At 45.7% G+C, this 15806-nt stretch overlaps 1 protein-coding gene across 1 annotated transcript; it reads right to left on the reverse strand.

The window, feature by feature from the left end:
• Positions 1-745: 745 nt before the first annotated feature.
• POLR3D (RNA polymerase III subunit D) lies at positions 746-8334 on the reverse strand. Its single transcript, XM_007167880.3, is given in 11 exon segments — positions 746-3868; positions 3871-3943; positions 3945-4034; positions 4207-4359; positions 4766-5031; positions 5364-5532; positions 5742-5866; positions 6030-6181; positions 6795-6838; positions 7804-7973; positions 8201-8334. Coding segments are annotated over 10 exon segments (1293 nt in total). The 5' UTR covers positions 7969-7973; positions 8201-8334; the 3' UTR covers positions 746-3812.
• Positions 8335-15806: the final 7472 nt, after the last annotated feature.

Below are 15806 nucleotides of genomic sequence, written 5' to 3' on the forward strand. Positions count from 1 at the left end.
AGAGTACCTAGAATGGTTTCTATTTCTCCACTGAATCCTGAAAAGTACACAAGATAAAACCGTTGGGCCAATGATGATCAAGACTGCATTTTTCCCAACTGACTGGGTCTTAAACGTAAATGAGCCAAATAGAAGGAAGTCTAACCTCTGCCTCAGCTTTCGGGGAGTTGGACCAGTGACTGCTCCAATGGAAGGGGACAGAAGAAATGCTTCAGAAGAACTGAGTCAGAAGTTGGCCACACAGAGGGGTTCCTAGAATTGGCATTCTATCTCCATTTTTTCAGATGATGCCCTTGAGACCTAAGCCCACTCCAGTTCCGACCCTCCATCAGTAGAACTTTGGCAGCTGAACCACAGTCCAAGAGCAGCTGTCAACATGGCATCTGTCACTATAGCTGTGGCCATCTTAAGAGGGGGATGCCCCAACTGTGGAAGCATCCTGCACTAGGCTGGGGGTGGGATGAATAGGCAATGGACGTCACTTTTTTCACCGTGACTATACCTAGGAAATAAGCCTCTTCCTTTGAAGAGCCAAGTGTGAGTGATCAATTGGACCATGTGGGTAGGTCTGGGAGGATTAAAGGGCGCTGCCTCTGATATTTTCAGCTAGATCAGAAGTAACTGAAGTACAAGATGCTTACTATTAACATGGAAGAACTGTATTTTTGAGTGAGATGAAATGTGATAAAACAGCATGTTTATGTCATTACATGTAAAATACACAATTTTGTAGTCTGAAAGAATATGCACTAAAATGTTAAAACTGGTTTATTTAGTAGAATAAAAGGTAATTGAACATTAAAAAACATTCTACCTAGATATAGTTAGAGTTTAGTAAAATAGACAGTATTTTTTAATCATGGTGGCAACTATCATGGACTGTTTATACCTAACTGCCATTCCTGTTTCTTCCCTACTAACAAAACCCTGTCTCAAAGGCAACAAGACGTCAGTGCCAGGGGACAAACTGGTCCACCCATCCCTCTTCGCCAGTGCCCATCCAAGGGTGGTTATGTGGTCCGCTCTATCAGAGACATAGGGGCAAGTCTCTTTGGGCCTCTGAAGGATACTCCTCCCTGATATGAGCAGAATGAGGAGAAAGTTCCTTTACTGCTGTCTACTTTGCTTCCTGCTTTGGCTCTGGACACTGTCATTTGAAGAAATGATGCTCAGTTGTTGCAGCCACTTTGTAACACCAAGGATGGCAGAACAAATGCATCCAAGAAAATCTTGATGTTTTGGCTGCCACCCAACTCTGGAACCATCTATCTCCAGACTGCCCGTTACATGAGACAATTAAACATTCTTATTGCTTACGTCACTGTCAGTCTAGTTTTCTGTTACTTGTGCTGATCAGGTCCTGACAGAAGCACTTTTCTGTCTGGCATGAAATAAATGCTTTATGTCCACTGTAATTTAAAAGCAACCCTATTAAAAAGCTACTATTATCTCATTTTTACAGAAAATGAATAAAACTGAGCTTAGGGAGGATAAATGATTTTCCCCAATGTTATACTGGTGGAGTTAGATTCAAACCCCACCCTGACTCTAAGGCCCACACTCTGTCACTTAATCATGTAATTAAGAAATGAACAAGCCTACAGCTCGCTTTCGGCATCTTAACAAAATGCATACACACAGATGCAGGTAGTAATAAATTTGCATCCATTTGCACTCATACATGAATTTGGCTTTGGGCTTTTTACTCCTGTTATTTGCATTTATTTGTTGGTAGAAATGTATGCTTTGGAGGCTTGGCCAAGAAAGCAGACTTGCCTCGTCTTTTTGCCACACTTTTATTGACGATGTTCAATCTGTGTATCAGGAATGTAGAGACAGGTCGTGGGGACTCTGATGCAGGGTCATAATGGTCGATCCCCAAGATACTTGAAATGGCGAAGTGGTGAACGTTAAAGTGGTACACACTCTTCCTCAAGCTTCCGTGGAGGAGTCAAAGAACTAAAGACTGCAAAACACCAAACATCTAACAAGGCAGGGCCTTTGAGTTAGCCGGGAAAAGCAGAAGAGTGTTTTTGAACCAAAGTAACCAAGAGAAAGAGAGGATTACAATGGAGACTCACTGGCAGTGCATTAGCTGTGGAAAAGGAGAAGCAGCAAACACTGAAGCCCAGAGAACAAAAAAGGAGTTGGTTCATCAAAGCTCAGCATTAGACCAAACAGGACTTCCACGGCACACGTCTCCAAGACCCTTTCTGCTCACCTGTCCTCTATAGTGAGAACAGAGACCAGAACAGCACCATCCAACGGAGCTCACGTGAGCTCTTAGCTAAAGAAGGGGCGATGTGGGGATTACACAGTCAATCCTGCCTCCTAGCTGCTGGCTAGGCAGCTTGAGGGGCTCGGTGGAGAAGAAGCCCCAGTGGTGATGAATAAAAAACAGGCTCAAGGAACAGAAAGAAGGCGAGAATAAAGGAAGGCATACGCTTCCAAAACCTCTCGGGCCACCTAAGTTAAGAGGTGTCTGTGTGGTTCACACCTGTCCCAGAGGTGGTCTGCTAAGCTCACAGCAAAGGGAGCTGCGTTGCCGGTGTCTCATGACCACGTACACTGCAACAGGAGGCCTTCCCCAACCTCAGAGGTGCCTCCCCGATCCTGCCCTGCAGACAAGGGACAAGGAAAGAGAAGCTGCTCCTTAGGGACCACACACTGGAAGGGTCAAGAGTGTGGTGAGCTGCTGAAAGGAACAGACCACAGACCAATGAACTACAAGGCCAGCGCGGCCAGTGGCAGTGGAATCCAAGCTGATGCCAGGGCAGGAGACAGAGGTGGGCCTCTCAAATTCAAAGTGAGGCCATTATGCAATAAATCTCTACTTACTATCTCAGCCAGGGTTGTTTTTCAGCAGTATTTGACTCGGTGTGGTGATAATTCTCCAGGAGTGGTCACAGGTTTCTTCTGAGAAAAAGTGGAAGCAGCTACTGGAAGAGTAGCAGCTACTTACTGCAGGAGTGAGGGTGGAGGGAGTCCTGGGACCACCATGTCACCCGAAGGCATCTGTAGGGCACTGGGAGGAGTGAGTCTCTGACTTTGTCACTTCTGATGGCACCTACAGCTAGAGCCTCGCAGCAATAAACAGGAAGCACTTGCCTAGGAGTGCTTAGGAAAAAAAGGGCATAGAAGGGCCCAAACCCAAACCGTCAGAGCATCACGCTGCGGGGACAGGACACGGAGTAAGAATGCGGGATGAAGCAGCTCCATTCACTTTATCTGAGATTCTCAGAATCTCTCTTTTGTTTGAAAATAGATTCAGTCGAAGGGAAACTAAACTAACATTTATTGAGCGCCTACTGTGTATGTCTGGCCTTGTGCAAGTTTTCATCGACAGTATTCCACTGCATCCTCATGCCAACCCTGTGAGGTAGGTATGGTCCTCATTTTTGTCAGATGAGGAGTATGAGGCTCAGAAACGTTAGGTAGTTTGTCCAGTCACACAACTAGTAATGGGCAGAGCTGGGGCTGAGTCTCAGATTCGGAAGTCCCTGCTCTCTCTCTGGCGCCGCCTCTTGGGGGGAAGGAGGGAGCAGCAGCTGTCCGTACACTTCCTACCCTGAGAACAAAGACGTCACCAGAGAAGGAGCCCGTCCTTTCCCAGACCGTGCCCCCGCTCCACCTGGGGAGGATGCAGTCAGTTGAAGAGCTAAGCCATAAATATAAAAATAAATAGCAGGGACAAGCCCCCCAGCAGCGAGGGTGTGCAGTCTCCGTGCTGTGGGAAGGTCACTGCGCCGTTCACAGCTGCTGCGGGAAGGAGCCATGTGCGGAAAACTGGGACAATGGCTGGAGTGGGTGGGCTAAACAGGCGCCTTCTGGGTTGAACAGATTTGAGAACAAAACGTCTGGAGCAGGCAGCAGCCGTGGACACAATCACCACCATCCTCCATCTGCTCATTTTACCGGTGTCTGTGATCCAACAGGGATTCAAAATTGGGAGAACATACAAGTTTGTGCTTTACGTGTCCCAGGACTGTCATGTCACCCGTCCTACTGTCTCCAAGGCCCACGGACACCAGCTCCTGCCCATCAAGAGAGACAGAGATGAGAACCAAAACCGCACAGCCTATCACTCATTCAGTCCCGTGATTTTAACGTGATAATCCCAAGAACCCTTCCTCTATATTCAGCACCAAGTCCTCAACACTCCTCAATGTCTTGAAGAGCCTCCGTCCCAACCCAGCAGGCTCTCACCTGCAGGAAAGAGCAGGTGGTCCCCATGGTCACGTCCAGAGTCACCTTGCCCAGGAGAAGCTGCACCTTCCCCGACTTGCGGATGAGCAGCTTGCCGACCTGACCCTCTGTCAGGTCAGCCAGGGTACAAGCATTCTCTGCCAGCCTGGCTTCCTGTGAAGACAATGAGGGGATGGAAACTGGGTACGGAGCCGTTCCCTCCATCCTTTAGCTCCCCAGACAGGGCCTTTTCCTGGGGCTGCCTGACACTGGTCAAAAAACAAAACAAAACCACAGCAAACATAAATAAATGGACAAAATACCAGTAACTGATAAAGCTGGGTGATGGTATATGAGAGTTTATGTTCTCTCATTTGTACACATTCAAAATATTTCATTGTGAAAAACACACATACAACTGGGATTGAAGCACAAAGCCCCAAGGCCCTCACGGGCAGAAAGAACAAATGCATATTATTCTCTCATTTCAGCGTGGGTGGCACACCTTTGTTTCCCCCTACAGGTGGCTCTTTCCCCTCCTGGTCCCCTGCATCTTCACAGAACTCAATCGTGAACATACCCGGTCTTTCTCCTGCTTTATAACCACCATCTGTCCGTCCTCGCTCTGCACCTCTGTCTTGATAGGCTTGACGTCCTGAGTGGGCGGCTGGCCAGGGAGTGAGTCTGGCAGCTGCAGGAACAGCAGCTCCTCCTCCTGCGTGAGGCTCAGCTCCCTGAGCAGCTCTGCCACGGACACGTCCTTCGGGAGGCCCGGGGTCTTCCTGGCTGCTCTGGAAGAAGCCTTCATCCTGGCCTCCTCTTCCTCATCTCGCGGCTCCTCTTTCACTGCCCGAGATAATAGAAGTGGAAGGGCTATCAGTGGCCAGCCCCCAAGCCATCTCACTGCACCCATCCCTTCGGCCTGGTCTGCTCCACTGTCACTCAGCCAGGAAGCTGGAAGGAAACTCTGCTTTGAAAGAGGGATCCAGGAGCTGTGGGACTTATTTAAAAAGGAGTATCGCAGGCTGGGCCCACCGATCCCCGTCAGCATGAACCCGCTGAGCGTGCTCAGGTCCTGTGGAGTGGGAGAGGACCGGCTTAGCAGCAGCAGTCTGGGAAACTCGCTCTTGGGGGACAGCTGGAGAAAAGGAGACAAGATGTTAACTGACACAGAGTACCTTTCACAGCAGGCACGTCCACCTCCATGTCCTCTTCCTTGGGGCCGGCCAGCCAAGGTTTAACATCTGGTTCTTCATTCTCTTCCTTAAAAAGCCAGCCCGAGTGAGCCAGCGGCAGCTGCACAGGCATGTTTCGAGTGTCATTCCTCAGCCCAGGGTCATCGATGAACTGCCAAAGAAAAGTCGGGGGTCACATGGCGGGGCCAGCATACACAAATACCTGGAGTGCAGTCCACCTTAGTCCTTTTCTAATCGAAGATTCCCGCCGCTCACCAGGCTTCCGGGACATCAGAGAGCTCTGCATCCCCCGACTTGGTTCCCCTGAAGCGCTTTTCATCACACAAAGAAGCCCCATCCCCCCAGCCTGCCGGTACCTACATCATCCTTCTCCAGCATACGCAGAATCTGTTTTGTTTCTTCATCTGTCTCCCTCTTCTCCTTTTTGATGTTGATGATGTGAGAGGGCCCCACGTCCGACATATCCACCGTCTTATCCCAGTTCCCTGTGGGAAACCACCCAGCTCACCAGGAGTAAGGAAGGGGCCAACAGCAAGGAACACTAAACTGGGAGCAAGCAGGGGAATGCCACCGCCCTTGCCCTTCTCTTGAACAGTCTGAACTGAAATCCACCAGTTCCTTCCTCCCGGAGCCCCGGCAGCTTTGTACCCTTTTTCTTCATCATTTCAGCGGGGCCCTGCTCAAAGATAGAGTGGGACTGGATCACTTCTGGGCGCCCCCGGCCCCGTCCATGGCCCTCTCGCTGTCGGTCTCTATCCCTATCACGCTTCTCCTTCTTGACAGTTACTTCTTCCTTGGGCCTGGAAAAGACACTGGATTAAGGAAAACCACTCACTTCCCCTGCCTCCGAGAACTGGTCTTACTTTCCCATACACTCCGCTCCACATGAGCCAACAACTACATCATGAGAAGCAGAACACCCAATCTTAAATCTAGCACCTTTTTTACTTCCTTGCTGAAGCAGAGTCCTTTCAGTTTATTGTACTTTACCTTTTTGTTTGAGAGTGTATGTTAGAACTATAACTCAAAAGTTGAATTATAGAGACTGCCCCAAAATGTGGATTTTTTGGTATTGACTGAGAGTAGGAAAGCTGCATTGCAAAAGAACTTAAGGAAAAACCTGATACATCTTTGCCCAAACTACTGGCTCTCAACTCTGGCTATAAAAGATAATCACTCTGTTTCATTGCAAACAAGTTAAACCACTATTTTAGGGATGGACTCCCAGGCATCTGTATTTTTTTAACACTTGCATACTAGAATCACCTGGGAGCCAGGGTTGAAAATCACTACTGAAAAGAACTAAAGCTACAAATTTAAATTTCTGAGGCACATACTTAGTTATTTCCCCAGAGGCCCAAAATTCAGAACAAGTAAATAAGGGGCAAGTATTCAGAAGGCCTAGCTACTTACTCTTCCTTGACCTTCCGACTGATGATATTTGGGGTGAAGGTTTTCTGAAAGTAAAATACAGGAGTCACTGATTTGGTAAATTCTGATCCCAAAGTACAGAGGAAAATAAAAACTTCCAAAGGGGCATCTTCTGTGGACAAAGACCAACATGGCTCTCTTCTGCACATTCCACACTGTTGTCAAAGATTTACAGAAAGGGACATGTGTTTGAAAAGGAGGAATGTCATGTCATGGTGACAGTGGAGTTACACATAGAAGAAAAGGGGCATCAAACAACATTTAAATAGCAGCCTCAGCTTCTCCCCCCTGGGAGGAGAGAGCCCTCAGGGCTTCTAATAGCAAAGCAATTTACCTAACCTCACCCCTTATCTTCAAACTGCTATAGAAACCAGACAGTATCATAGGGAAAGAGCTCTAGCAGCAAGGCTCAAGTAGGGAAGACAGATCTGCCAGCACTCACAAACAGAGGATCGGGTTAGACTGCCACCAGAATTTCCAAAGGTAAACTTTGGTCTTCAAAAACTGGCTGCTTTATGCTGTCATCCTCCCCATCTTCTTTAAGGGCTACCCTTTACATCTACAGTCATAAACATAATAGGAAAGGACTCAGAGCCTCTAATACCATGCCTAAGAATCATAATACTTTGGATCAGAAGTTTGCACACTGGGATCCAGGTCAAATTCAGAACTCTCTTAAATTGAAGGCAAAGTTTATGTCTGCGTGGCTTTCATGGGTTTGTTAAAAGTATCCAAGACACACACAAAAACGAAATAAACACTGCTCAAGATTCTCTGCTCTTCAGTCATCTCTGAAAACCATGTCAACATTTTGTACCCAGTATCTTGATTTGAAGGTAGGGTAGGCTCCCCAGAAATTGTAGGCGTAAGTCTGAAGACAAGATTCGTGAAGCCCAACACCACGCTAGGCCCTACAGGAACATCAGTCAAACCCCCCAGGCGCCTGGAATTCAGGGTAGTTGTGTTTCTTTAGAAAAGTGCCTTCGGGTACCTTCTTGACTCCCCCGAGGGTGAGATCCCTGGAGCGGATGGAGGGAAGGCGGCCCGGGGTGAGGGAAGGCGCCGGCCTCCGCCCGATAAGCCCCCGCGCCCCAGAAAGGAGGGGTCGGGGCCCTCCTGGAGCACTGGGCTCGCCCGCGGCGTTTCCTTCTGACATGGTGCCTGAGAGAGAAGGAGGAAAGGGGTAACAAAGTCACTCGAGGGGGAAGACACGCGGACCCTGGGCGGAACCCCACCCACGTGGCCTCCCGCCCCCCGTCAGCGCGTCCCTCCCGCAGCGTCTCAGCTCCTCCCCCTCCCACGTGGCGAGACTCCCCGGACTACCGTGGCCAGACCCCTTGGCTCGCCGTCTCCCCAGCCTCCCGACCAGGCACGAGGCAACGACGCACCCCAGCGCACCCAGGCTGCAGCTCCGCACCACGCACGTCCCGACTTCACCTCCGAGGCGACCCGCGGTCGACCCCGGACCTCGGCGCCGGGCGGAAGTCTGCGTGGCACGGCGCGGGCGCCGCCATCTTGTCGCGGGGCGGAAGTGAGGTCGGTGGGCGGGGCCGAGCCACAGTATTTATCCGGCGGCGCCTAGCTCCTCTCCGCCTTCTCTTCCCGGTTCTTCCCGGAGTCGGGAAAAGCTGGGTTGAGAGGGCGAAAAAGGAAGCGGGGAATGGTCTAGGTCACGCCACGCTGCAGCGCTCGGGGGGTCTTGGCTGGCGGCGTGAGGTGGGGGCGCCAGCTCAGGGTCTGGGGGCCGGGTGGCCGCCTGGACGCAACGTGGGAGTTCGCCGCTGCGGAGCCTTGGGGTCGAAGCTTGGGTTGGGGCGGGGGACGCGGGGCAGAGAGCGAGACCCCGACTCAGAGTCAGGGAGCTGTGGGCTGGGCCGGGCCGAGCCTCGACTGCCAGCTCGCTGGTGACCTTGGAGTGGTCACTGCACCTCCGGGCTGCATCCTCGCCCTTGTTCGGGGGTCCCTTCCCCGGACTCCTGGTGGGATCCTGGGGTTGGGCTGTGGGCATAGCGCTGGAGCAGCTGCAGCGGATGAATCGGGTGCCTAATGGCACCTGCCCTGGGCTCGTGACTGTGTGCCCTTGTATGCACTCTTGTTCCCACCCTGGAACCTGAAAAACGAAGTTTGTTCTGTTGGTTCTGAGGGACAGATTTAAAGAACTTTTATCGTGACTTCGACATCTGTAATTTAACATAAAAAAAATGTCCTTTACTGTCGTTCCCCACCCCCAAACCATGTAAAAACCATGTAATTACAGATAGCTTGAGGGAAGGAAAACATTTGTTAGAATTTCACATAGCATAACTATTAAAACTTCTGTAATATATTACAATCCCCCTCACAGAGATTTCATATTGTGCCACAATTTTGAATCCTCCCTTTTCAAATAACGTTGCTTTGTTGATGCATCAAACGACTGCATAATTCTTGGGTGGCTATGTCACAATTTGTCTGTGTTCCTGTTTGGACACTTAAATTGTTTCTTTTCCCTATTGTAAATACCACTGTAGTGAACATCTGGTGCCTTTAAAGTTTTTTCTTCTTCTGGATTATGTTCCTAGAACAAATTTCCAGACTTCTGATAACTGGCCAAAAGAAGACATACTTTATTTTTTTAAGTAAAATTTTTTAATTTTGAGATAATAGTAGATAACACGTGCAGTTGTAAGAAACAATGCGGAGATCCCAAGTACCTTTTACTCAGGTTCCCCAATAGTATCATATTGTAAAACTATAGTACACTATCACAACCAGAATATCTACATTGATAGGCAAAATACAAGACATTTCCATTACCACAAGGATCCTCTAGTGCCCTTTTACAGCCACACTTCCCTCCCTCCCACACATCCCTGGCAGCTGCTAATCTGTTCTCTATCTTATAGTTTCGTTATTTCCAAAGTGGAAATCATTCAAAGATGGAATAATACAATATGTGACTTCTTGGGATTGCTTTGTTCACTCAGCATAATTCCCTGGAGATTATCCAAGTTGTTGCATGTATCATGCACGTATAATTCCTTTTTATTGCTGAATATCCATGGTTTGTTTAACTATTCATCCTTTGAAGAACATCTGGGTTGTTTTCAGTTTGGGGCTATCACAAATAAAGCTGCTATGAACACACATGTACAGGTTTTTGTGTAAGTTTTTCTTTCTCTGGGATAAATGCCCACAAGTGCAATTGTTGGGTTGAATGATAGTTGTATGCTTAATTTTATCAGAAACTGCCAAACTGTTTCCACAGTGGCTGTACCATTTGGAACATGCACATTTTATGGTTGTTCATCCATTTTGCTGAATTGCTTTCAAAAAGGGTTGTGCTGATATGCATCACCAGTAAGAAAATGTATACATAAATGTATGTCGTATATAAGAATATATATAACATTTTGCCACATTCTTTTGAGTATTGGCTCTTAAAATTTTTTTAATTTTTGTCAATTTAATAATATATTAATATTTTGTTGTGTTGGTTTCCAAACCAGACTTTTTTCAACTTCTTTTCTCCATATTGGTTTTATATAACTAAACCTAAACAAAGGAAAACTCTTCCTGTCCCTTACAGAGCTACGCATAGCAGCTCTTAGCTTCTGACTGGGGCACTAGATAAAACTGCTTTGATTTCATTCTCTGGGCTTTGAGGTCCAGCAGCTTTCTAGCAGCTCCTAGGTTTTTGTTTTATTTTGTTTTTTACAAAGGTACTTATTCATTGTAGAAAATTTGGAAATTTTTAAAAAGCATCTATATATATATATATACACATAGAGAGAGAGAGACACATACACATAATGGAATACTACTCATCCATAAAAAAGAATGAAAATTTGTCATTTGCAGCAACATGGACGGACTTGGAGGGCATTATTGCTAAGTGAAATAAGTAAGAGAAAGATAAATACCGTATGATATCACTTATATGTGGAATCTAAAAAACACAACAAACTAGTGAATGTAACAAAAAAGAAGAAGATTCACATATATAGAGAACAAACTAGTGGTTACCAGTGGGAAGAGGGAAGTGGGGAATGGTCAATCTGGGAGTAGGGGTACAATAGTAGGTACAAACTATTAGGTGTAAAATAAGCTACAAGGATATCTTGTACAACAATGGGAATACAGCCAATATTTTATAATAACTGTAAATGGAGTATAATAACTATACATGAAGTATAACAACTCAAAATCAAAAAAAAAACAAACAACCCGATTAAAAAATGGACAGAAGAACTGAATAGACATTTTTCCAAAGAAGAAATGCAGATGGCCAACAGGCACATGAAAAGATGCTCAAAACTACTAATTATGAGAGATGCAAATCAAAACCACAATGAGATATCACCTCACACCTGTCAGAATGGCTATTATCAAAGTCTACAAATAACAAATGTTGGCGAGGATGTGGAGAAAAGGGAACCTTTGTACACTGTTCTTGAGAATGTAAATTGTCGCAGCCACTGTGGAAAACAGTATGGAGGTTTCTTAAAAAACTAAAAATAGAACTACCAGATGACCCAGCAATTCCACTCCTGGGTATATATCTGAAAAAAAAACACTTATTGAAAAGATAAGTGCACCCCAATGTTCATAGCAGCATTATTTACAATTGCCAAGACAGGGAAACAAACTAAGTGTCCATCAAGAGATGAATGGATAAAGAAGATGTGGTATATATATACAATGGAATACTACTCAGCCATAAAGAAGAACGAAAATTTGCCATTTGCAGCAACATGGGTGGACTTGGAGGGCATTGTGCTAAGTGAAATAAGTCAGACAGATAAGACAAATACTGTGTGATATCACTTATATGTGGAATCTAAAAAATACAACAAGCTAGTGAATATAACAAAAAAGGAGCAAATTCACATATATAAAGAACAAACTAGTGGTTACCAGTGGGGGTGGGGGAGGGACAATATAGGGATGTGGCAGTGGGAGGTACAAACTATTGGGTGTAAGATAGGCTCAAGGATGTATTGTACAGCACGGGGAATGTAGCCAATATTTTGTAATAATTGTAAATGGAAAGTAACCTTTAAAAATTATATCAAAATTAAAAATTGAAACATTTTATATATGGTTCTATAATCTGCTTTTTTCTCTTAATATACTATAAACATTTCTGAGTTATTAAATATTCTAAATTATGGTTTTTTAAATTTATTTATTTTTGGCTGTGTTGGGTCTTTGTTGCTGTGCGCGGGCTTTCTCTAATTGCAAGTGGAGGCTACTCTTCGTTGAGGCACGCAGGCTTCTCATTGCAGTGTCTTCTCTTGTTGCGGAGCATGGGCCTTAGGCACGCAGGCTTCAGTAGTTGTGGCTCCCAGGCTCTAGAGCACAGGCTCAGTAGTTGTGGTGCACAGGCTTAGTTGCTCCGCGGCATGTGGGATCTTACTGGACCAGGGCTCGAACCCATGTCCCCTGCATTGGCAGGCGAATCCTTAACCACTGTGCCACCAGGGAAGCCCTAAATTATGGTTTTTAATGGCTAAATATTATTCCAAATTGTTGTCTTGCATCATACTTTACTTAACCAGTTTCCTTACTGCAATGCTTCTTGGATTTCCGCAGCACTTTTCAGGCTGAAAGGACAAGAGGAAAGAATACTTAAGCCTTCTACCTTTAACATTTTGGGGTTTACTTCCTAACAACAATTATTATAATTTCCCATTAAGAGTACTCTCCAATTTTCCCTCTAATCAGGCTGATATACTTTCGGCACCATCCTGCTTTCCTTATTTGCTCCAGCACCTCCCTCTTCATTTTCTCTGGACGAGTGTTCATTCTCTTATCTAGCCTCAAAAGAAAGTTGTAAATCATTACTAGCCAAACCATGGGCAATCATATCTGTGATTCTAGCAGACCTTAATTTGTTATTAATAACATTGCATTTGGGGCTTCCTTGGTGGCGCAGTGGTTGAGAATCTGCCTGCCAATGCAGGGAACACAGGTTCGAGCCCTGGTCTGGGAGGATCCCACATGCCGCGGAGCAACTAGGCCCGTGAGCCACAACTACTGAGCCTGCGCGTCTGGAGCCTGTGCTCCGCAACAAGAGAGGCCGCGATAGCGAGAGACCCGCGCACCGCGATGAAGAGTGGCCCCCGCTTGCCGCAACTAGAGGAAGCCCTCGCACAGAAACGAAGACCCAACACAGCCAATAAATAAATAAATAAATAAAATTAAAAAGAAAAAAGAGGAGTCTCTTTTAAAAAAATAAATAAATAACATTGCATTTTATTTTTACACATTTCATAGTAAAGACAATCTCATTTTTGTCTGATAACTTAATGAAACTAATAATCAAAGTCTTTAAGAACAGTTTTTTGGAGTCTAAATGCAGATGTCAAAAGGTATAAACTGATTCTTTCGAAAGCCTGTTCCTGTGAATTCTTGATGGCATTGGAAATGCTAAATGAATAAAGAACACTTCGAATACACATCAGTAGAATAAAAGGAATATGTGGTCTGAAAATGTTATCCAAGTTCAAGCTATTACATGTTCTCTATGAATAATTTATCCTAATCCGTTTGCATCATTTTGCAGCCATTTATTTGCTGGTGCCTCCTCATCTCCTTGACCTCGAAACACTGGAGAGCTGTAGGATTCAGTTCTCAGAACTCTTCCCTTTTTTCTCTATACTTGCTCCCTTTGCAATGATCCAGTTTCTCAGCTTTGAACTATGTGCTGTATGCTGACAACTCCTCAATGCTTATCTCAGTCTGGACCTCTCTGAACTCCAGATGTGTATCTCTGCCTATCCCACACCTCCACTTGGATGTCTGCCAGGCATCTCCAACCTATATCCACATCCAAACTCTTCATCTTCCTCCTCAAACTACTCCAGAGTGTTCCCAATCTCAGTACCTGGCAGCTCCATCCCTCCTAGGAGTTCAAGTCCAAAATCTTGGGGTTATTCTTGACTATTCTCTTTTTCTCATGCGATACCTCTAACACATCAGCTCTTCCAGATATATACCACTTCTCACCGCCTTCACTGACATTCCACCTTGGTCCAGGCCACCTCTAAAGAGGAGGCTGTGATTATTGTAATAGCCTCCTAACAGGCATCCCTGTTTCCACCTGGACGCCCTCAGCCATGTCTCAACAGAGCATAATTAACATATTTCACATCAGGTCAGTCTCTGCTCTAAACTGCCCAGTGGCTTCCCATTTCGCAGTACAAACCAGAGGTTTTAGACCGGCCTACACGGCCCTGCATAATCTGTCCCTCACACCTACCACCTCCCTGTCCTCAACTCCTACCACCCTACGCTTGCTCCCTCTTCTTCCGCTGCACTGGTTCCCTTGCTGTATGTGGAACAACCTGGCATGCTCCCGCCTCAGGGCCTGTGCTTCAGGACCTCCGCTCTTGCTAACGGGAATGCTCTTCCCCCATGTAATTCTGTATGGCTCCCTCCCTCCCTTCAGGCTTTTTAGCCCAAAGTCACCTTTTTCAGGCCTTCTCTGATGGCCTTGTTTAAAATTGTAACTTCCCATTCCCCCATGACATTCCCTATCCCTATGTACTGACTTATTTTTCTCCATAGCACTTATCACCACCTAATAGAGAGTTTGTTTACTGTCTGTCTTCCCCTTACCAGAAAGTAAATCCCTAAGAGCAGGGATTTTTTTTCCCTCTCCTCCCACTACATATCCTCATTGCCTAAAACATCACCTGATATGTAGTGAAGCACCCAATACATTTTTGTTGAATGAATGAATGGATTCCAGTTTGTGGTGAGACCAAGTAGCCCATCTGGATGTGCATTAGAAAAACAAGGGTTGGGACCTCCCTGGCAGTCCAGTGGTTAAGACTTCACTTTCCAATGCCGGGTGTGTGGGTTCAATCCCTGGTTGGGGAGGTAAGAACCCACATGCCTTGCGGTCAAAAAACCAAAACAGAAGCAATATTGTAGCAAATTCAATAAAGACTTTAAAAATGGTCCACATCCAAAAAAAAAAAAAAAATCTTGAAAAAAAAAAAGAAAAGAAAAATAAGGGTGGATTGTTTCTAGGTGGATTGTATCTGTAATTTAACTTTGGCACCATTGATGTAAAAGCCATCTTTGCCTTGCATTTTCCTATGTCTTCTCTATAGGTTCTTTCCTATGCAACTCTCTAAATAGAGTAAGTGTGGAGGGAAGCCTTTCCAGCCTGGAGTTCACGTATTCAGTATGTGTTGTCCCAGGTGTCTTGCCATGCTGTGCCCAGGGGTATTCCATAGTTCCTACGTTATGATGGTCCACTTCAGGTATAGTTTAGTGACTATTCCAGTACCTTCATTCTATCTGATTAGTCCTTCCCCTTCTCATTTCACTTGTGATTCTTTCTTCATTGTTCTTGATCTTCTTCCCTTGAAATTTCTTCTGCCCCTCCAACGTTTCATTAGCATCTCTTCTAATAGCTTTTCAGAGTCCTTAAATATAATTCGGTATTTTTCCATGTCTTAAAGTTGTTACACATTTAAGTTTAAAAAAGCTAAAAAACATATTGTATTCTTTAGTTGAATGAATACTCAGGAATGTGTCCAGATTTTAGAATTAATGTTCTTTAGTAAATTCGAAATAGGTGACTGGTGAGGGTTGTAGGAGGTCTAAACATAATTTTGAACAGGTAACGAAAATAAGCACTGAGAAATCCACTCAGTTCTCATAAACAGTCACTGCCCACTCCTGTCATTGTTGACACTTGTAAATGAACAAGGTGGTGTTTTGTTTTTTTTTTAATTTTTTTTTTCAAGTTACTTTAATTAATTAATTTATTTTTATTTTTGTCTGTGTTGGGTCTTCATTTCTGTGCGAGGGCTTTCTCTAGTTGAGGCGAGCGAGGGCCACTCTTCATTGCAGTGTGTGGGCCTCTCACTGTCGTGGCCTCTCTTGTTGCGGAGCACAGGCTCCAGACGCACAGGCTCAGGAGTTGGGGCTCACGGGCCCAGTTGCTCCGCGGCATGTGGGATCTTCCCAGACCAGGGCTCGAACCCGTGTCCCCTG

Source organism: Balaenoptera acutorostrata, chromosome 6, assembly GCF_949987535.1.
Source record: "Balaenoptera acutorostrata chromosome 6, mBalAcu1.1, whole genome shotgun sequence".
NCBI classification, from domain to species: Eukaryota; Metazoa; Chordata; class Mammalia; order Artiodactyla; family Balaenopteridae; genus Balaenoptera; species Balaenoptera acutorostrata.